At 41.7% G+C, this 22,412-nt stretch overlaps 2 protein-coding genes across 3 annotated transcripts in view; both read right to left on the reverse strand.

Annotated features, from left to right (window-relative positions):
• Positions 1–1,804: 1,804 nt before the first annotated feature.
• LOC118386207 (chromatin assembly factor 1 subunit B-like) lies at positions 1,805–12,658 on the reverse strand. The gene is given in 15 exon segments (XM_035773747.2): positions 1,805–6,228; positions 6,481–6,548; positions 7,769–8,073; positions 8,076–8,343; positions 8,582–8,741; positions 8,841–8,932; positions 9,064–9,133; positions 9,318–9,411; positions 9,547–9,631; positions 9,773–9,869; positions 10,007–10,110; positions 10,225–10,345; positions 11,535–11,667; positions 11,969–12,101; positions 12,523–12,658. Coding segments are annotated over 14 exon segments (1,845 nt in total). The 5' UTR covers positions 12,095–12,101; positions 12,523–12,658; the 3' UTR covers positions 1,805–6,106.
• Positions 12,659–14,894: 2,236 nt separating this feature from the next.
• The window catches only part of LOC118386210 (MORC family CW-type zinc finger protein 3-like), a 47,318-nt gene continuing 39,800 nt past the window's right edge, over positions 14,895–22,412 (reverse strand). The window contains exon 18 of one of the 2 annotated variants that reach the window (XR_008139781.1): positions 14,895–15,387. The gene's annotated coding sequence lies outside the window, so the exon portion shown is untranslated. Of the gene's footprint in view, positions 15,388–19,620; positions 20,640–22,412 lie in introns of those variants that run through there. The other variant, XR_008139780.1, reaches the window with a different exon arrangement.

Consider the following 22,412-nt stretch of genomic DNA (forward strand, 5'->3'; position numbering starts at 1 on the left):
GTATATGGCCTGAGTGAACTGTCTTAATTTATTCACCATTCTTGCCGTAATCTCTGCCTGGAAGTCTCTCCTCCAAGTGTTTTTGGGTCAACCCCTCTTTCTTTCCCACTGGGGGTTCCATTTCATGGAAGTCAAGTGGCTGGTGGCCAGTTTTCGTAGGGTGTGGCCAATCCAACTCCACTTTCTTCTTATTTGTAGTTCAACATACACTATATATACAAAAGAATGTGGACACCCCTTCAAATTTGTGGATTTGGCTATTTCAGCCACACCTGTTGCTGACAGGAGTATAAAATCGAGCACACTGCCATACAATCTTCATAGACAAACATTGTCAGTAGCATGGCCTTACTGAAGGGCTCATTGACTTTCAACGTGGCACCGTCTTAGGATGCCACCTTTCCAACAAGTCAGCTCATCAAATGTCTACCCTGCTAAAGCTGTCCCGGTCAACTGTAAGTGCTGTTATTGTGAAATGGAAATGTCTAGGAGCAACGGCTCAGTCGTGAAGTGGTAGGCCACACAAGCTCACAGGACGGGACCGCCAAGTGCTGAAGCACGTAGTACGTACATTCTTTTGCCTGTCCTCGGTTGCAATTCATACTACCTCTGGAAGCAACGTCAGCACAATAGCCGTTTGCTGGGAGTTTCATGAAATGGGTTTCCATGGCCGAGCAGCCACACAACAAGCCTAAGATCAGTTGTCCTGTAGCTCAGTTGGTAGAGCATGGCGCTTGTAACGCCAGGGTAGTGGGTTCGATTCCCGGGACCACCCATACATAGAATGTATGCACACATGACTGTAAGTCGCTTTGGATAAAAGCGTCCGCTAAATGGCATATATTATTATATTATTATTATCCGCAATGCCAAGCATCGGCTGGAGTGGTGTAAAGCTCGCCGCCATTGGACTCTGGAGCAGTGGAAATACGTTCTCTGGAGTGATGAATCACGATTCACAACGGACGAATTTGGGCTTGGCGGATGCCAGGAGAACGCTACTTGCCCCAACACATAGTGCCAACTGTAAAGTTTGGTGGAGGAGGAATAATGGTTCGGGCTAGGCCCCTTAGTTCCAATGAAATTAAATCTTAACACTACAGCATACAATGACATTCTATACAATTCTGTGCACGGGGAAGGCCCTTTCCTGTTTCAGCATGACAATGCCCCCGTGCACAAAGCGAGGTCCATATAGAAATGGTTTGTCGAGATCGGTGTGGAAGAACTTGACTGGCCTGCACAGAGGCCTGACCTCAACCCCATCAAACACATTTGGGATGAATTGGAACGCCGCCTGCAAGCCAGGCTTAAACGCCCAAAATCAATACCCAACCTCACTAATGTCTTGTGTCTGAATGGAAGCAAGTCCCTGCAGCAATGTTACAACATCTAGTGCAAAGCCTACCCAGGCGAATGAAGGCGGTTATTGCAGCAAAGGGGGGGAGCAACTACGTATTATTGCCCATGAGTTTGGAATGAGATGTTTGACGAGTAGGTGTCCACATACTTTTGACCATGTTGTGTATTTTACATTAGATATCTTTTTTGTTTGTTTTTAGTTCCACCCAACAGCTACCCTCAACCCCTTCCATCGATCTCCAAAGACCATTCAGTTTTAATTTATAATTGCCATATTGTTTCCCACTGTGCTGTGATGTTTCACAACAGTTCTGAACCTTTCTATTCTCATTGTTTCTGTAGTGGCTAAATTGTTCAATATAATTGTCCTAATACAATTTCCATTCTAATCCTTCAACAATAATGGAGAGTGGCAAAATGTTAGTCTTGACGCATACAAATCCAATGTTTGATTCATTTATTTGTCATTCTTCTGGATATAAAAATGTAAAGAAAATTCTAACAAAACGGATTCTGATCATTAAAACTAAAGAAACAAACAGTATGGTAACCATGGTTTGGTATGGTCAAAAGAACGTGTGCTGCCATTCCGGTCACTTCCAGTAGGCCTCGGAGCATGTATGCCTTTAACTGTTTTCTCCATTGGCCTGTAGAGGGGGTAACACACTTAACAGGAGATTAGTAGCAAACACACACACAACAGTAATTCATCAGGAATTGGAAACATACAAATATATAATATAACCTATTTAGCTCAGATGCTAAATTAATAATAAATATTTCTGCTAAGAATATTATTATATTATTGATCGATTGACTATAACTTTTCAAATCACCCAGTAGTGCTATTTGCCGAGTTCACTCTGGATAAATTTAGCAATTTATCAGCCATTCCTGAACCGGCGACCATAAACAAGCTGCATATGGTCAGTACCAAAACATGCAATCTAATGTTTCTGTCTCTTCGCAGCAAAATCTACAGAAATGCGATGGTGGTATCCTCCATATACAGTACCAGTCAAAAGTTTGGACACACCTGCTCATTTAAGGGTTTTTCTTCATTTTTACTATTTTCTACATTGTAGAATCATAAAAGACATCAAAACTATGAAATAACACACATGGAATAATTTAGTAACCAAAAAAAGTGTTCAAAGTAGCCACCCTTTGCCTTGACAGCTTTGCACACACTTGGCATTCTCTCAACCAGCTTCCAACCTGGAATGCATTTCAATTCGCAGATGTGCCTTGTTAAAAGTTCATTTGTGGAATTTCTTTCCTTCTTAATGCATTTGAGCCAATCAGTTGTGTAGTGACAATTTGGAGTGGTACACAGAATATAGCCCTATTTGGTAAAAGACCAAGTCCATATTTAGGCAAGAATGTGTTGTTTCATAGTTTTGATGTATTCACTACTTCTTTACAATGTAGAAAATAGTAAAAATAAATAAAAACCTTTTAATGAGTAGGTGTGTCAACTTTTGACTGGTACTGTATATATAAACATTCTGTTGGTTACAATTTAAACTGAAAAACAAAGTTTTGAATCCAGAGTCTTTATCAGTTCATAAACCACGTGCCATGGAATCATTACATCGAAAACCTCTTCCCAACTATTTTTCAACCTGTATGACTCAACTGTCATTTTTTGGGTCCTTTAATTGAACTGGTATACTTTTTGTATTTATCACAATTTCCTTTAACCAATTTTGGTCTTTAATGCAGGGCCAACAGACAAGTTCCTTCTCCTCCTTCCACTTGCCTCCATTTTTGTAGTAAAGCTGCCATCATTTGGTTGTAATCTTGGACAGAGCACACATTTCCATATATTTTTGTTAACTGCATGTGTGACATAACTCCACCAGTCCTATTTATATAATTTACAAAGATTATACTGTTTTTAAAAGTTGTTTTTCCATTTATTTTTTATCAATTAGTATATTTGAGTTTAACCATACTATTTGTTACAATATTTGTTCTCTTTTCTGGTGGATTAGACAGAAATTGCAACCAGCTTTCTGTGGCATGTTTTTTTTTAAATGCGATATTTTAGAGATGATTTTACTTTCAAATAACCAAAAGTAAGAGGTTGTAATCCGAATAAAGGAAAAAATGCCATTATTGAACACGGGGTGAGCCATTCTTACTAATCAGCTAGAGAGCCAGTTTGAATTTAAATTTTCGTTTTTTTTTTACTGAAGCCTGTAGTGAGAGGTCCAATCATTTAATATTTAATAATTTCTGCCCTCCAAATTCATATTCACTATATAAATAGGCCTGTCTAATTTTGTATTGTCCTTTTCATGGTAAGATTATCTATTTTGACTCACTTTTTAAAATGTATTGTAGTAAGATAATTTCTTACTACAATACTCTATATGAATATAGAGTATGTCCACTTCTCCATCAGACCATGTTATTGGTAAACTACACAGTAATGTAAAAGTTGTATTATTTTAGCAATCCAATACATAATATGGTGCATTTATCATAATTTGGTTGTAATCCAGAGATTAGCAAAATGATCTAGATCCTTTGAGACTGTGCAGGGATCCACATTACAGAGTTAAAAGACAACATGAATCATCAGCATATAATAACACAGTCTGCTAAATGACTTAAATGTAAATAACACCTTTGTTTTTAATCCCTGGATTTCTCACCCCTTGACATTAATGGTTGGATCTGATTTTAATAGCTAACATTTCGATGGCTCTAATAAATAGATATGCCGATAGTGGACAACCTTGTTTAACTCCTCTTGACAGTTTAAAACTTTATGAGAAGTAGCCATTATTTACTATTTTACACCTGGAGTTACTATACATAACTTTAACCCATTGCATAAGAGATTATCCAAAATAAAATAGTCCCGGCATTTATAAATTCCGGTCATACTTTATCAAAGGCCTTTTCAAAGTCAGCTATGAATACCAGACCTGGTTTCACAGATTTTTCATAGTGTTTTTAGATTTACCACTTGGTCCTGGGAACATTCATGGGAATGTTTAGAGAGACGTAACAAATACATGTATTTCTTTAGACAAGCATTACTGCATTGAAGTGTTACCAAAATCCCAAAAGTACAATACACAAACATTCATATAAAAAGGAGAAACAACCCGAATATAACACCACTACAGACAACCATTCAGACTAAAGTCAATGACCATTGTACAATTTCATACATGAGCTAAGCATAATTTGGACTGGGGTGGTTTTATCTTATATGTAACTTTCTGTTTCTTATCCTTTATTTTTAGCCAGGTACATTTTTATTTAAGAATTAAGGCATGAGGGGGTGTGGCATATGGCCAATATACTACAGCTGAGGGCTGTTCTTAGGCACTACGCATCGCCGTGGTATATTGGCCATATACCACAAACCCCAGAAATGCCTTATTGCTATTATAAACTGGTTACCAGCCTAATTAGAGCAGTAAAAATAAATGTTTTGGCATACCCGTGGTATACGGTCTGATATACCATGGCTGTCATCCAATCAGCATTCAGGGCTGGAACCACAGTTTTTAATTTAAATTATACAACGGGTGGGTCTAATCCTGAAAGCTGATCGGTTAAAAGCGCATTCCAGCCCGTGTCTATTCCACAAGTTACCACTGGCTAAATCTATGATGTTAAAATTCCCATTTACTCTGTTCCATCTGAATGTGCAATCCACCGTCTCATCAGCCCAGGCAGGGAAATTCTCAACTTTAAAAAGCATCTAGACATTCTCACATTTCTTTTAGACTAACATTTCGTTTTCAACAATGGAGATTTGTATGAACCTTGCTGTCTGTCTCTCTGACATTTGCTTCAATATTCAAATTCAACCTCCAGCTGTCCCATAGTAATGAACTTTTGGGGATCGGGACGAGAAAGACAGGCAAGCGTTTCTCAGCCAGTCGAAATCATGAATCAACTGGCATAATTTTTATGAATACAAACAAAGAAATGTCAATTGAAAAAAGGTCAAATGAAACAAAAGCTAGTTTGCAGTCTTTCCAGCTTCCTTTTGAAGTTATTGTAGCTGTGTTTTTAGCTAGCTCCTCTGAACAACAGTGACCTGATGAGAACACATTGTCTCATAAGCTCATTGTTATGGATGTTTCCAAATAAATGTCACTAGAAAGCAGCTTAAACAAATGCAGCTACTGTTGTTATTCTGTCTGCACTGTGTGACGTGACTGTAAGGTAGCCGTAGTTGGTAGTTAGCAAGCAAGGGATAAGGACGTTGCCAGCCAGTATGGCATAGATACAGAACAAAAAGACTGCACGAATGACCAGCCGCCTTGGGTAGCAACCCTAGATTTGTGTCGGGACTATATCTTGAGGAAGGATGAAATAGCATGAATAAATTCATGAAAATAACCTTATTTGAATATGTCGGTAACCTGCTGTATAAAATTGATAATGCCCTCGAAGACTGTGTTTAGAGGATATATTGGCACGGCTAACACTGCTTCTCGGGCATTATCACTTAAATAACTACCTGGTTATCCAATAAAATGATCTACAGAACAATTCAGGATGTGAAATTACAAAAATATACAGAAAATTGCATTAGGAGGAAACACCAGTCTTTGCTCTGTGTGTGTGTAAATTAGGTCACAACACCAGTCTCTAAGGAGTTCTATCGGCTAGACACTTGTGAGAGTGTGTGTGTGTGTAGGATGATAATATGCGAGTTGCATGTTGACACCACTCTGTCCTGCAGAGGGTTCTTGGCAATGAGGGGTCCTTAGGGGTTGGGTGTGGCCCTTGAGGCTGGAGCCACCCCTGTCTTGCCTGCCAGGGTGCTGGTCTTGGGCCGCTTGGATTCTGGGGGCTGGCACACAGGTTCGGTGGGGGGAGAGGGTTGTTCTGGGGGGCAAAGATGAACCAAAATACATGCATCAATCATAGGCAGAACACTGGACTGAATAAACATTTCTTAGGAATAGGATTTTACATAATTTAGTATACTCAGATGTTAATTTTGTTTCATTGGTTGGGCGCTCAGAGGCAGACCCCATTACAGAGACAGGTAACTATAACACTGTCCATAGCCAATCCCTGGCCTTGTTGTAAAGTGCTTGGCAAATCCTTGTGTTGGTTGTTGCATGATATGCTGACCACGTTTGGCTTTCTCCGTGGAGGAGGCAGCTGGAGATCTAGAGACGACGGGAGTCAGAGATATCCGTCTAAAAACAGAAGGTAGCGAGAGAACAGTGACTTAGAGAGGGAATCTACCCAGCTCTTGGTGGCTTAGGAATAAGTTCCAAAATATGGCTTTTATGTAGGCCTACATAAGAAAAACTTGCACCTAATTTAGGATTCATAGAGAAAAACTAAACCTGCAAATAATAACAATCTAACTGCACTTCTTCCCACCTATGCTCTTTCTCTCCTCATTCAATCTCCTCACAGACTGATAATGACCGGACACACACACACACACACACACACACACACACACACACACACACACACACACACACACACACACACACACACACACACACACACACACACACACACACACACACACACACACACACACACACACACACACACACTGCCCATCTTGTCTGCTGGCAGCCTCTCAGGATAATCGGTACTTAATTAACAGTGGGTGGGGTCCAAAGAACCCTGAACACCAGACAGGGTTTTGTTCTGACAGACAGTAGCTAATGACCAATACACGCCGCAAGCACTGTCATTATTTTGTCTCATACTCAATGTCAACAAATTACTTATCATCCACAATGTTGATTGAGAACCTGGAGATTCTTACATACTGCACATTTCCAATAAATGGAAACAGTAGGGGGGAAATGGTTCAATGTCCTTCCCTAGACAAGGCATGCTGCCATCAGCCTATCCCTGTCTAACTGTTCCCTTCCATCCAGTGACCATGTGGCAGTGACATAGTAGCTGTGTGTAGGTACCAGGCAGTCAGTCTGGCTCCACTCACCATCAGCCATTTGAATGGGAGTTCAGGGATTTTAACTACATTTACATACTATAGTTTTGTATTGGAGAGTGTAGCCTCAATGCCCAGGTGCTGCCTTTACATTCAGGCTAACTTGTTGTAGAATCTAGGCAATAGCATCATGGTTGAGAACAGGATAGTAATGAGCTTATGGACCAGGGGTAGCCATTACAGGGGGAATGGTTTCATCTAACCTTTGATTGTAGTGGTGACCAACATGATGAGTGATTCGACGAGGAGCAAGGTGCATTAGCATGCAAACGCTACTCACACATGCAGAAACACATTCTCACTAATATACACACCCATGCACAAACTCTGACTCACAGGCAAGCATTAAATTGATTAGACAAGCACAGGCATACAAAAATCCAGACACAATGGTCTGTAGATAAAAAAATCCATGACATCTTGTGTCTGTGCTCTTACCTGGGGACAGGTTCTTTAGGGGTGGTGCTAGCTTTAGGGGTGCTGGGGCCAAGAGTGTTTCTTTGGGCCTTTGGGGTGAGGCAGGGCTGGGCTGTAGAGGGGGTGAGGCGGGTGTTGGGGGTAGAGGCGATGAGGTGAGGCTGCTGGGGGGTGGAGGGGGCGCTGATGCTGGCTGTGGTAGGGATCTTGGGGGAATTAGCTCTGGGGGTGCTGGGCTTGCCCCATCCCTCCAGGGTGTTGAGGGTGATCCTACGGGGCTGTGGCTTGGCCTTGCCAGGGTTGTTATTCTCCTCACCCCCAGGGACCAGGGGGTGGCATGGGAGGTGAGGGAGGTGCTGGGGGTCTCTTTAGGAATGGCGTGGACAGTGGCGGTGCGCTCTGTGGTTTTAGGGACGGGGGACACCGTGCGAGCCATGGCAGCTTTCTTGCCCTTCTTTTCTGGGCCATTGCCAGGGGTGACGACCTCCAGGACTGGGGGCTCCTTCAGGGGGGTGCCCAGCTCACCAGGAGAGAAGGAAAGGAAGGAGCAGTAGCCGTCTGTAGAAGACACCGCCAGGAAAGAACCGTCCCGAGACCTACAACAGTACACCATCACTAAATAGACTGGATGGAACAGACTGGAATAATACTACAACAACTTATTATCACAAGGAGTAGTTAAAAGTTACCCCCAAACACTGATACAGGGTCAGATATTTTCAGTGCAGTTTGGGATTGGGGGATAGGGTCATCAGATCGTAGATCAAGGGCATCTTCTACCTCAAGCTAATCAAAAACAGAGCAATACAAGACATCTGAAGAGCGTGCGTGTACCAGGTGAGGTCGCTGAGTGTGTGGTAGTGGATGTTGGACACGTAGCCGAAGGGTAGGGTTTGCTGAGTGTCATAGATGAAGATGGAGTCCTCTGATGCCACAGCAAACACCAGTCTGTATGGCAAGCCAAACATGTTGGTCAGGGGCTGGGCACTGCCATCTGTAGGGAAGGAAGGGAGAGTGGAGTGGTGAGGAGAGAGGAAGGCATAGAGAGGAGAGGGAGTTAGTTATAATTTTTTGCTATTGTTTGTGTCCTTACCATCTCCCTTCTTGGTCCTCAGCTCGAAGTAGACAGGGCAACAGCGTACAGCCAGGGTGGCTTTAGCAGGACAGGGCAGGTGAGCTATGGGCCTAAGACACGAAAGGCAGATACAGGTTATACCCATACTCTGATACAGAAGCAAACTGCAGGCTGTGACAGTCTCAGTTAATTTCACTAAATCCTCATTGTCACCAAAGGCTTATTGGTTGGCAGCAATGACCTCTTGAGGCTCTTCCTGGAGAAGACGTATGTAGTGTTGGTGACGTTCTCCCCTGCCTCCACACACCCCGCTACATATAGAGAGAGAACGCAGAGGAAGGACAGAGAGAGAGGGAGACGGAGAGAAAAGAGATGGGCTAAACAGGATGTCACCTATGACCTCCACATCATAGGATATGACAGCAGCACAGGACACAATTTCTTCCTGTTTCAAGTCACCAGACGAATGCAGAGTAATTGTTTTCGTGTGTGTACCTGGGGCAAGCAGAAAGGATCCGTCCGGTGTGAAGGTGAGTCGCCTGAAGAAAGACTTCATGCTGTCGTCATGGAACATTCGGTACGGTTTCACCTGTACAGAAACAAATAAACACCATTACATCATTGAGTGTTCAGTGTGTGTATGATTGTTTCGTGTGAGTGTAAATGTGTGTGTATGATTGTAAATGTGTGTGTATGGGAGATTGTCCACTCAGCTCATACTGACCTCTCCCTCAACAGCTGATCCAGAGCTCATCTTACTGACACTGTAGGCCTTCCTCCTGCTCTGAGTACTGTACACACGCATCACCCTGAGAGAGAGAGAGAGAGAGAGAGAGAGAGAGGGAGATGCTGGTTCATTGTTTATATGTTAGTTCCACTAATCACTGATTAAGGGAGAGACAAAATGGCTTCTCAGGCAGAACCAGTGGCTGTGTGTGTTGTGTTCTTACCGGTCACAGCTGAGTGTGGCCACATACTGGCCCAGCGGGTCCCAGGTCACTCCCTGCACATAGCTCTTATGGTCGTTAAAGATGCACAGCTTCTGACCTGAGAAAAACAACACAGTTACTACCTGTGTTATAACTAATTAACAGCATGCATTCACCGAGAGTAAACTTAATAGACAACACAGAGGTACAACTCAACAGACACATGTAGACACACTTTGTGTACACACATCTTACCCTTTGTGACATCCCACATAATGGCAGTGTTGTCCACAGAACCAGAGACCATGAAGTTCCCATCCCGGGTCCAGCTGATATCATACACATCCTCTATGTGTCCCCTACCAAACAATTTAAACAACAATCACAGATGTGGTTATGAAGTAAGACATATCAAAATATTACAGGGAGGGCACCATGCATTGTAGATAAGGGCATCTATTAGAGGGTCTCACCTCAGGGTCTTGACCACGCTCCAGCTCTCCTTGTTGAGCTGACTGTCCTCCTCCTCCTGGAACGATTGGGCCTGTTCAGGCTCCTTACTGTCGTTTAGCTTCCACAGCAGGATGGCTGCATCTGTTACACAGTCATTACACTCACATGTAATGTGAGTATCTCTTATCATAGCAATTTACAAGTACTTGGGTTTTTTGAAAGATTCCACATCGAAGGTCTTGTGAAAAAGCTCAGGCACAAGTTGGATTATTTTGTCTGTAATAAGTCATGTTTTTATTTGAAGCGATAAGAGGCTTGTTTGCACTACTTTTATGCTTATACTTGTTATGGTGATATCTTGTACATGTACACCCCTGTGAGGTCATTATATATGATGAACACTGTACAATGGGGTGCTGAAGTTTGTTGCCAACTCCAAAGCTGTCACATCACTGTACCCTCTATGTGCGAGTGGGCTGGCCTTAACTCTTCAGGGGATTACATCCTTTGTACATTTTTATTTATAAAGCCATACTGAGACAGTTCCCATTTTTACTAGTCTAACTACATTATCGAGCAGTCACATGAAAAACTATTGCCTGACTCACGACTGTGTTTTGTTGATTGTGCCTAAAGCCAGTACAGAGCTAGAGGAAAAAAGCTTTCCAGTTCTCTGCCCCTTTCATTTGGAACGAGTTTCAAACGGTCCTGAAATTACAGGAGCTCGTCCCTTTAAATGAGTTTAAAGCTAGGTTAAACACTATGATGGAAAATTAAGTGGGGGGGGGTCAATGTTAACCCCTAGTTTCACCACACTCTCAAATCATCTTACTGTTCAATGTGTACATTCATGTTTTTTAAACTGTAGTGCTTTGTGTTGTAAATGTGTCTGCAACTTTGTGTGCTGGTATTTAGGCCAGGTCTCTCTTGTAAAAGAGATAGTTAATCTCAACGAGATTGGTAAAACACAAAAATAAATAAATAGTATATTATTGTTGTGTTGGCATCCACTGATTACAATACCAGAGGTGCAAAAAGATGGCGGCCTCCATGCACTTACCAAAAATGACTTGGAGGCCAAGTTTTCCGTATTGTACATTGCTCTCTGTTATATTTTTATATCATAATCACAGTAAACATGATCCCATTTTTAGCGTCAAGTTTTGAAAATTGAACCATGTCACACCATAGTTTTAAAACGCCATCGATAGTGGTAAAACCATGATGTCATTTTTTAATACCGACATCTCTATGCACCTTCGGCATTGGAGAAGCTGATCACCCTTATTCCATTGTATTTGCTATATAAGTTTGCTACATAGTGACCCACCATCTCCTCCAGAGGCGAGCAGCTCGCTGTTGGGGCAGAAGCGCACCACGTTGACGGCCTTGGTGTGCCGCGCCAGGTTTGACAGGAAGTCCACCACTGCCTTCCCATCAGGCCCCATCTCCACACGCCACAGCTGACCACAGCAAGTGACACCACACGTTACAGCATCACACAGAGCCACTACACACGTTAGGTCATTGTCTCTGAAAGCATAACTACATTGTTCCCTTACCAAGCAGTGTGAGTGAGAGAAAAAGGCCCTCTGCTAATGCATACAAGTGTTCAGTTTGTGTGTAACTATGTAAGTGTGTGTGTGAGAAAGTAAGAGAGACATTTCGCTGCACCTGCCATAACATTTGAAAATGTGTGTGTACACGACCACTAAACTTTGACATGAACAATGTGGTTGTTTTAAACAGCTCGCTAGTACTCACCCTGACAGTGGTGTCCACTCCTGCCGTGGCCAGCCTGTGTATGCGGCCCTCTGAGTTGTGTTGGAAGTCCAGACTGTAGACAGGCTCTTTGTTGTGCCACGCAATCTCACATGTTATCACCTTCATCCTGCTACTAAATACAGGGAAAGGAAGAAAGATTAAGGAGAATGTCAGCTAGAGATACTAGCTATAACTAGCAACTGAACAAACAACAATTGTTGTGTTGTTGACACCAACAGTGACTTGTAAATGAGAAGGAAGTGAAGAAAGTTGGGACATTAGCAACTTTCAAGTGCTCTACTCTCATATATGAATTGTAGTTCAGTACCTACTAGTGATTTTGCTTAGTAAAGCCAACATGTTCGTTAGCTTAGCCAGAGCTAAATTATCTCAATCGCTAGCTAGCTTACGTTATCTAGTTCAGATAGCTAGCTGTGTGATGAAGTAAACCACTTGCGACGACCTAATGAACAGTGTTAATGTTATATTAAATATTGAATTACTCAGATATGCATCCATAACATATGCATAAATAAACATTTATCTTTATCTACCTGTTTTTCCGCTGTTTCACTTATCTGCTGAGTCCAGTTGACAAGCAGACTGCACAGACAAAACAACATGGGTTTCCCGCGTAGAGTTCGTCCATAACTTCCGGTAGAGAAGTCAACAGTGATAGGATGAGAGGGAACGGGGGTGGGTATGAGAACGTGCAACATCAGAGATTGTTCCCGGGTGCTGTAATACCAGAGTAATCCAAATGGCGGCAGAAAGTAACCAGACTCTCTTGAGTCTGGGTAATTTCAAGGGGTAAACCAATTGACATTCCAAAATAGATCTCAACTGACATTATAGTAGAATAACAACATATATGCTGACATTCAAAGGCGTTGTAAGTGCATGAAGCGCATTTTTATTTATTTTATTTGTATTTATTTCACCTTTATTTAACCAGGTAGGCGAGTTGAGAACAAGTTCTCATTTACAACTGCGACCTGGCCAAGATAAAGCATAGCAGTGTGAACAGACAACAACACAGAGTTACACATGGAGTAAGCAATAAACAGGTCAATAACACAGTAGAAAAAGAAAAAAGAGTCTATATACATTGTGTGCAAAAGGCATGAGGAGGTAGGCGAATAATTACACATTACATGATGTAATTTAGTTTGAGACTTGGGGTAAATTGGGAATTAGGAGGTGGGGAAGCACTATTTAATAGAAAATGACTCAAGTAAAAGTGAAAGTCACCCAGTAAAATCCTACTTGAGTAAAAGTTTTAAAGTATTTGGTTTTAAATATAATTAAGTATCAAAAGTAAATGTAATTGCTAAAATATACAAAAGTATCAAAAGTGAAAGTAAAAGTATAAATAATTTTAAATTCCTTATATTAAGCAAACCAGATGGTACGACTTTCTTGTTTTTATTTGATTTATGGATAGCGCAGGAGCACATTGTTTAGTGTGTCTGCCAGATCAGGTGACCAGGGATTTTCTCTATAAGTGCGTGAATTAGATCATTTTCCTGTCCTGCTAAGCGTTCAAAATGTAATGAGTACTTTTGGGTGTCAGGGAAAATGTATTGAGTAAAAAGTACATTATTTTCGTCAGGAATGTAATAAAGTAAAAGTAAATCAAATAAAATTACAGATACCCTCAAAAAACGACTTAAGTAGTACTTTAATGTATTTTTACTTATGTACTTTACACCACTGACAGCTAGGACTGTGGCATGTGTCTGTGCACATTGGTCACGACACAATTGATGTTGAATTCAGCTATGCCAGCACATCAGGCTGTAATTTGATATTGATATCATTGGCTTCATGGTGAAATCCCTGAGTGATTTTCTTCCTCTGGCAACTGAGTTAGTGTCACGTTCTGACCTTAGTTCCTTTGTTTTGTCTTTTGTTTTAGTATGGTCAGGGCGTGAGTTGGGTAGGTTGTCTATGTTAGTTTTTCTAGGATTTTCTATTTCTGTGTTTGGCCTGGTATGGTTCTCAATCAGAGGCAGCTGTCAATCTCTGTCCCTAATTGAGAACCATATTTAGGTAGCCTGTTTTCGATTGTGTTTTGTGGGTGATTATTTTCAGTCTTTGTGTGTCTGCATCAGACAGACTGTTTTGTTTGCTTGTTGTTCAGTTTTTTTCTCTCCATTAAATAAGATGAACACTTGCTGCGCATTGGTCCTCACCTTCTTCCCAAGACAGCTGTTACAGTTAGGAAGGACACCATTATCTTAAAAATATATATATATTTAGGGAGTAGATCAGCATTTCAATGTAATACTTCGAACACACCGATAGTGTCATTGAATTTTGGTAAACCTTTCACGTTCTGACCTTAGTTCCTTTGTTATGTCTTTGTTTTAGTATGGTCAGGGCGTGAGTTGGGGTGGGTAGTCTGTTCTTTTTTCAATGTTGTGTTTGGCCTGGTATGGTTCTCAATCAGAGGCAGGTGTTGTTTGTTGTCTCTGAGAATCCTACTTAGGTAGCCTTTTCCCACCTGTGTTTTGTGGGTGATTATTTTCTGTCTAGTGTTTTCTGCACCTTTCCGGACTGTTTCGGTTTTTGTTTATTTCACATTATTTTGTATTTTGTTGTTCAGTTAACAAACATGAACACATACCACGCTGCGCATTGGTCCGACATTTCATACTCCTCCTCCGAGGAAGAATTCCGTTACAACACCAGAATAGGGTACAACACCAGAATTACATTAATTTCCAATTTAACTCTACGTTTGCCTTGCAGCATTGCGTTGCAGTTGCAGTGCGTTCGGTTTGGTGCATACGTTGGATTTATCTAATATATTCATCAAACTGTATGCAAAATGGTAGCAGAAGCTGAATTTTGAACTTTTGTTGCATACATATCCAGATGATGCTGCGTACTATTTTGCACTATCTGTATGATCGAAACACAATTCAAATCATCAAATCAAATTTATTTATATAGCCCTTCGTACATCAGCTGATATCTCAAAGTGCTGTACAGAAACCCAGCCTAAAACCCCAAACAGCAAACAATGCAGGTGTAAAAGCACGGTGGCTAGGAAAAACTCCCTAGAAAGGCCAAAACCTAGGAAGAAACCTAGAGAGGAACCGGGCTATGTGGGGTGGCCAGTCCTCTTCTGGCTGTGCCGGGTAGAGATTATAACAGAACATGACCAAGATGTTCAAATGTTCATAAATGACCAGCATGGTCGAATAATAATAAGGCAGAACAGTTGAAACTGGAGCAGCAGCACAGTCAGGTGGACTGGGGACAGCAAGGAGCCTTCATGTCAGGTAGTCCTGGGGCACGGTCCTAGGGCTCAGGTCAGTTGAAACTGGAGCAGGAGCATGGCCAGGTGGACTGGGGACAGCAAGGAGTCCTCATGTCAGGTAGTCCTGGGACATGGTCCTAGGGCTCAGGTCCTCCGAGAGAGAGAAAGAAAGAGAGAAGGAGAGAATTAGAGAACGCACACTTAGATTCACACAGGACACCGAATAGGACAGGAGAAGTACTCCAGATATAACAAACTGACCCTAGCCCCCGACACATAAACTACTGCAGCATAAATACTGGAGGCTGAGACAGGAGGGGTCAGGAGACACTGTGGCCCCATCCGAGGACACCCCGGACAGGGCCAAACAGGAAGGATATAACCCCACCCACTTTGCCAAAGCACATCCCCCACACCACTAGAGGGATATCTTCAACCACCAACTTACCATCCTGAGACAATTGATGCAATAGCATTGTCTGCATCAATGCTATTTTTTTTGCAAATATATACACTGCTCAAAAAAATAAAGAAAGAACACTAAAATAACACATCCTAGATCTGAATTAATGAAATATTCTTATTAAATACTTTTTTCTTTACAGTTCAATGTGCTGACAACAAAATCACACAAAAAGTATCAATGGAAATCAAATTTATCAACCCATGGAGGTCTGGATTTGGAGTCACATCCAAAATTAAAGTGGAAAACCACACTACAGCCTGATCCAACTTTGATGTAATGTTCTTAAAACAAGTCAAAATGAGGCTTAGTAGTGTGTGTGGCCTCCACGTGCCTGTATGACCTCCCTACAACGCCTGGGCATGCTCCTGATGAGGTGGCGGATGGTCTCCTGAGGGATCTCCTCCCAGACCTGGACTAAAGCATCCGCCAACTCCTGGACAGTCTGTGGTGCAACTTGGCGTTGGTGGATGGAGCGAGACATGACGTCCCAGATGTGCTCAATTGGATTCAGGTCTGGGGAACGGGCGGGCCAGTCCATAGCATCAATGCCTTCCTCTTGCAGGAACTGCTGACACACTCCAGCCACATGAGGTCTAGCATTGTCTTGCATTAGGAGGAACCCAGGGCCAACCGCACCAGCATATGGTCTCACAAGGGGTCGGAGGATCTCATCTCGGTACCTAATGGCAGTCAGGCTACCTCTGGCGAGCACATGGAGGGCTGAGCGGCCCCCCAAAGAAATGCCACCCAACACCATGACAGACCCACCGCCAAACCGGTCATGCTGGAGGATGTTGCAGGCAGCAGAACATTCTCCACGGCGTCTCCAGACTCTGTGACGTCTGTCACGTGCTCAGTGTGAACCAGCTTTCATCTGTGAAGAGCACAGGGTGCCAGTGGCGAATTTGCCAATCTTGGTGTTCTCTGGCAAATGCCAAACGTCCTGCACGGTGTTGGGCTATAAGCACAACCCCCACCTGTGGAGGTCGGGCCCTCATACCACCCTCATGGAGTCTGTTTCTGACCGTTTGAGCAGACACATGCACATTTGTGGCCTGCTGGAGGTCATTTTGCAGAGCTCTGGCAGTGCTCCTCCTGCTCCTCCTTGCACAAATGCGGAGGTAGCGGTCCTGCTGCTGGGTTGTTGCCCTCTTCCATGCCTCCTGATATACTGGCCTGTCTCTTGGTAGCACCTCCATGCTCTGGACACTACACTGACAGACACAGCAAACCTTCTTGCCACAGCTCGCATTGATGTGCCATCCTGGATGAGCCACTTGTGTGGGTTGTAAACTCCGTCTCATGCTACCACTAGAGTTAAAGCACCGCCAGCATTCAAAAGTGACCAAAACATCAGCCAGGAAGCATAGGAACTGAGAAGTGGTCTGTGGTCACCACCTGCACAACCACTCCTTTATTGGGGGTGTCTTGCTAATTGCCTATAATTTCCACCTGTTGTCTATTCCATTTGCACAACAGCATGTGAAATGTATTATCAATCAGTGTTGCTTCCTAAGTGGACAGTTTGATTTCACAGAAGTGTGATTCACTTGGAGTTACATTGTGTTGTTTAAGTGTTCCCTTTATTGTTTTGAGCAGTGTATACACATACAAATGCATACATACACATATACACATATACACATACATCCATACATATACACTACCGGTCAAAAGTTTTAGAACACCTACTCATTAAAGGGTTTTTCTTTATTTTTTATTATTTTCTACATTGTAAAATAATAGTGAAAACATCAAAACTATGAAATAACACATGGAATCATGTAGTAAAGAAAAAAGTGTTAAACAAATCAAAATATATTTTATATTTGAGATTCTTCAAATAACCTCCATTTGCCTTGATGACAGCATTGCACACTCTTGGCATTCTCTCAACCAACTTCACCTGGAAGGGTTTTCCAACAGTCTTGAAGGAGTTCCCACATATGCTGAGCACTTGTTGGCTGCTTTTCCTTCACTCTGAGGCCTGACACATCCCAAACCATCTCAATTTGGTTAGGGTTGGGGGATTGTGGAGGCCAGGTCATCTGATGCAGCACTCCATCAATCTCCTTCTTGTTGAAAAACAAATGATAGGCCCACTAAGCCCAAACCAGACGGGATGGCGTATTGCTGCAGAATGCTGTGGTAGCCATGCTGGTTAAGTGTGCCTTGAATTCTAAATAAATCCCAGACAGTGTCACCAGCAAAGCACCCCCACACCATAACACCTCCTCCTCCATGCTTTATGATGGGAAATACACATACAGAGATCATCCATTCAACCACACCGCGTCTCACAAAGACACGGCGGGTGGAACCAAACATCTCCAATTTGGACTCAGAAAACCAAAGGACCGATTTCAGATTTCAATGTCCATTGCTCGTGTTTCTTGGGCAAAGCAAGTCTGTTATCCTTATTGGTGTCCTTTAGTAGCTGTTTCTTTGTAGCAACAGTCTCCTCTGAATAGTTGATGTTGAGATGTGTCTGTTACTTAAACTCATTTATTTGGCTGCAATTTCTGAGGCTGGTACCTCTAATGAACTTATCCTCTGCAGCAGAGGTAACTTTAGGTCTTCCATTTTCTGTATTGACTGACCTTCATGTCTTAAAGTAATGATGGACTGCCGTTTCGCTTTGCTTATTTGAGCTGTTCTTGCCATAATATTGACTTGTTATTTTACCAAATAGGGATTCAGGTAAATGTTGCAATTCTTCAGCCATTCCTGGACCTGTGACCAAAAACAAGCTCCATATGGACAGTACCAAAACAAATGATCTAATGATTCTGTATCTGGGAAGGTTGTATCCCCCCATATATATAACAATCTATTGGTTGCAAGAATTTTGTATAATAATTTTAATGAAAAATGTTAAAGTTTTGAATTCGTTTTGCGTATCAGTTCATAAACCATGTGCCATGGAATCGGTACTTCGAAAATCTCTTCCCAACTATTTTGCAATCTATATGGCAAAATAAATTAAATTAAACTTGTATACTTTTTTATTTGTCCATTTTTCTTAACCAATTATGGCCTTTAATGAAGGGCTGACAGACAAGTTCCCTATTTTTCCCCCTTCCACTGTCACACCCTGATCTGTTTCATCTGTCCTTGTGCTTGTCTCCACCCCTCCAGGTGTCACCCATCTTCCCCATGATCCCCTGGGTATTTATACCTGTGTTTTCTGTCTCTGTGCCAGTTCGTCTTGTTTGTTCAAGTCAACCAGAGTGTTACTCCGTGCTCCTGCTTTTTCATTTTCTCTATTTTTTGTTAGTCATTCCAGTTTTGAACCTTGCCTGCCTTGACTCTGAACCCGCCTGCCTGCCTGCCACTGTACCTTCTGGACTCTGACCTTGTTATGAACTTTTGCCTGTCCACGACCATTCTCGTGCCTGCCCCTTGGATACTAACAAATATCAGAGACTCAAACCATCTGCCTCCCATGTCTGCATCTGGGTCTCACCCTGTGCCCTTATATCCACTTTCCTCTTCCATTTTCTTGCGGTAATGCTGCAATTAGTTGGTTGTAATTTTGGATAGAGCATACATTTCCATATATTTTTTGTGAAAACCTGTATCTTTGTAGTGCCTGGGTGTATTTATACAACATCCAAAGGATAATTCATAACTTCACCATGCTCAAAGGGATATTCAATGTCTGTTTTTTGTTTTACCAATAAGTACATTGCGAAACATTGGAAAACCTCTGGTGTTTGTGGTTGAATCTGTTTGAAATTCACTGCTCAACTGAGCAACCTTACAGATACTTGTATATGTGGGGTGCAGTCATTTTAAAATAATATTATACACTATTATTGCACAGAGTCCATGCAACGTATGTGACTTAAGCACATTTTAACTCCTGAAATTATGCTTGCCATAAAAAAGTGGTTGAATACTTATTGACTCAAGACATTTCAGCTTTTCATTTTTTATTCATTTGTAAAAATGACAAAAAACACAATTGCACTTTGACATTATTGGGTATTGTGTGTAGGCCAGTCAAAAAATCTAAATGTAAACCATTTTAAATTCAGTCTAACACAAAACAAATGTGGAAAAGTCAAAAGGTGTGAATACTTTCTGATGGCACTATGTATTGCATGAGTCAGGGATGAGCATGTGGTTGTGGTTTGATTCCACCCCCCCCCCCCAAAGTGCATCAGGCAAAGAGTAGGTATTTTCTATTGCCCTGGCAATCATCAAATATGCACTTGCTTTGATACTATGTGCCCTTCTAATACACTGAATGACATTTCTGCTTCCGTTTTGCCTTCCCAAACAAAGAAATGATTACTAATTGTGTATGGAATTGTGAAAGTGACATATTGAGGATTCCTTAGTCAGGAAATGTTATGGGGTTTTCTGTCTATTTTATTTTCTCCAGGTTGACATTTATTGTCATGAGTCAGAACTGAGCAGTTTCCAAAAGATTGGCTGTACAGTCAAAATTGTCCACAGTATATTGCAAAAATTAATGTAAACAACATTTAGCTTTTTGGTCTTAATTTAAGGTTAGGCATTAAGGATAGGTTGAAAATCAGATTTGATGACTTTGTGGTTGTTCCAGCTAGTGAGCACGATACAGAGCTGCCTCCAGTACACGAGTCATCTCAATAAATGACAACATGCATATTTTCTTCTCATATACTTTAAGAAGCTGTTGGTAATGCATTACAGCATTAATATGTGTATCTTTTGTTGCCAGTGATATATGAAGCAAGGAGTTATTTCTATTAATTGAGAGAAATAAAATCACAACACAGAACAGTGATACGTTTTTAATTTGAATAAATATAAAAAATTCCCAAATAAATAATATATTTAAAACAGTTGCATTGTAAACATAGCTGTTAATTGCAGAGCTTACATCCCTACACTAATCTGAGAATTCCTGTTCCTGACGTCATTCCAGGAAAGTTCACTGTGGTCCCCTGTAATCAAAGAGAAAATCATCATCCCGGGAAAAAACGAACACGATTCCAGAGCCTCCATCCACATTGGAGTAGTAAGTTTGTGTGAGAACGAGGTGTTAAACTCAGTAGTGAGAATACAGTAGACGGCACGGGTCAAAAAGTGATTGATTACCTATTTTATGTGTCACATGCTTATGCCCATATATGTACATCATGTCCTTCCGTTCTCCTATGAGTGAGTGCTTACGTAACCTGATAGTGCATCTGTTTATGGTAAAGCATGTGCTTGCACACACACATCTTCTCTGAACCACTTCTCTTGTGTAGAGAAGAACATATCGGGGGACAGAGAGAGAGCCAGAGATTTCATTCATTGAAGATAAATACACTTTAGTTATTTTTTTAAACTTCATATTATTATAAAATGTTAATACATAAATGCTATTTATATCCTTTAAATGTTTACATGTATAATTATTATTCCTTTATTAAAAAATGATGTTATCAGCATTGTTCTTTGCTTGTAACCAACAGACATCCCACACACAACCACCTGTTGGGTGGTGGCATATGTCATTAGCCCCACCCCTGACGCGACAGATCCTTGTCAACACACACACACACACACACACACACACACACACACACACACACACACACACACACACACACACACACACACACACACACACACACACACACACACACACACACACACACACACACACACACACACACACACACACACACACACACACACAGAGAGAGAGAGAGCGAGAGACAGAGATTAAATGAAATATCAGGCTATGTAAATTACATTTAAAATCTTTAGTACCTAAATGCATACATTTTACACGTTATTATTGAACAATCCTTCATGTACATGTTTTATAAGTAATTCCTTTCTTCAAGAAAAAAAGGCATTGGGAATTATCTGTGGTAAACCAACACCTCGATCTGTCTCTAAATCCCCATCATCAAGATGTGGCCGATTCAGACACTGTTTCTTCCCCCCATGATCTCCAACGCCTTCCAGGTTTCGCATGTTTTCATTCCCTGGATAGATCAGCCTTCGTGCCTTTAGGCCCAGGTTATGTCTTGAGGACAGAAGCGCCAATCGATGCAAAAGTTCACGATTTTGGAAAAGGGCACAAAATAGTTGACCTCTGTGTAGGCTTTTGAAAAAACGTACGAACTAACTGATTTGGTGGCATTTAAACTATTGCATTTGGCATTACCTAAAATTGTAATTTTGGAGTCTGGACTATATGCCACTGAAGAGATTCTTATGGCTTTCAAATGATCTCGCCTGCAGACTTCCTCTTCCAATGCGTACCCCGGCAGGGTTGTTCCCCCGAGGGCTTGTTCGATCTGACATAGAGCAATTCTTAAGCCATTCTCTCATCCGCAACGCAGGAGAAAAACACCCTGTTTTTGGTTGAAAAAGGGTGTTGAGGCTGTCGTTTGTGAAAATCTTCATCGTTGAATCGTCGGGTTGGAAAATGTAACCCATATGTCTGTCACTCATATCCACCACACCATTAACACAATCAGGGTCCTCACAAAGAATGGCTTCGAGGGTTTTGTCATTGTGTTCATGACAGGGACACAACACACTGACAATTGGTCTAGGAGACAGGTTTTATTTATTTAGAGTCTTCTGTGGATTATCTCTCGAGGTTTCTTGTCACTCATTGTGTTCACAGCTCCTACTTATACTGACCAATACCCCCCCCCGGAAATTACTGTTTCATATACATAATTACTAAATAGCAGAGACTCACTACTCTA

The sequence above is a fragment of the Oncorhynchus keta genome, chromosome 7, assembly GCF_023373465.1.
Source record: "Oncorhynchus keta strain PuntledgeMale-10-30-2019 chromosome 7, Oket_V2, whole genome shotgun sequence".
Taxonomy (NCBI): domain Eukaryota; kingdom Metazoa; phylum Chordata; class Actinopteri; order Salmoniformes; family Salmonidae; genus Oncorhynchus; species Oncorhynchus keta.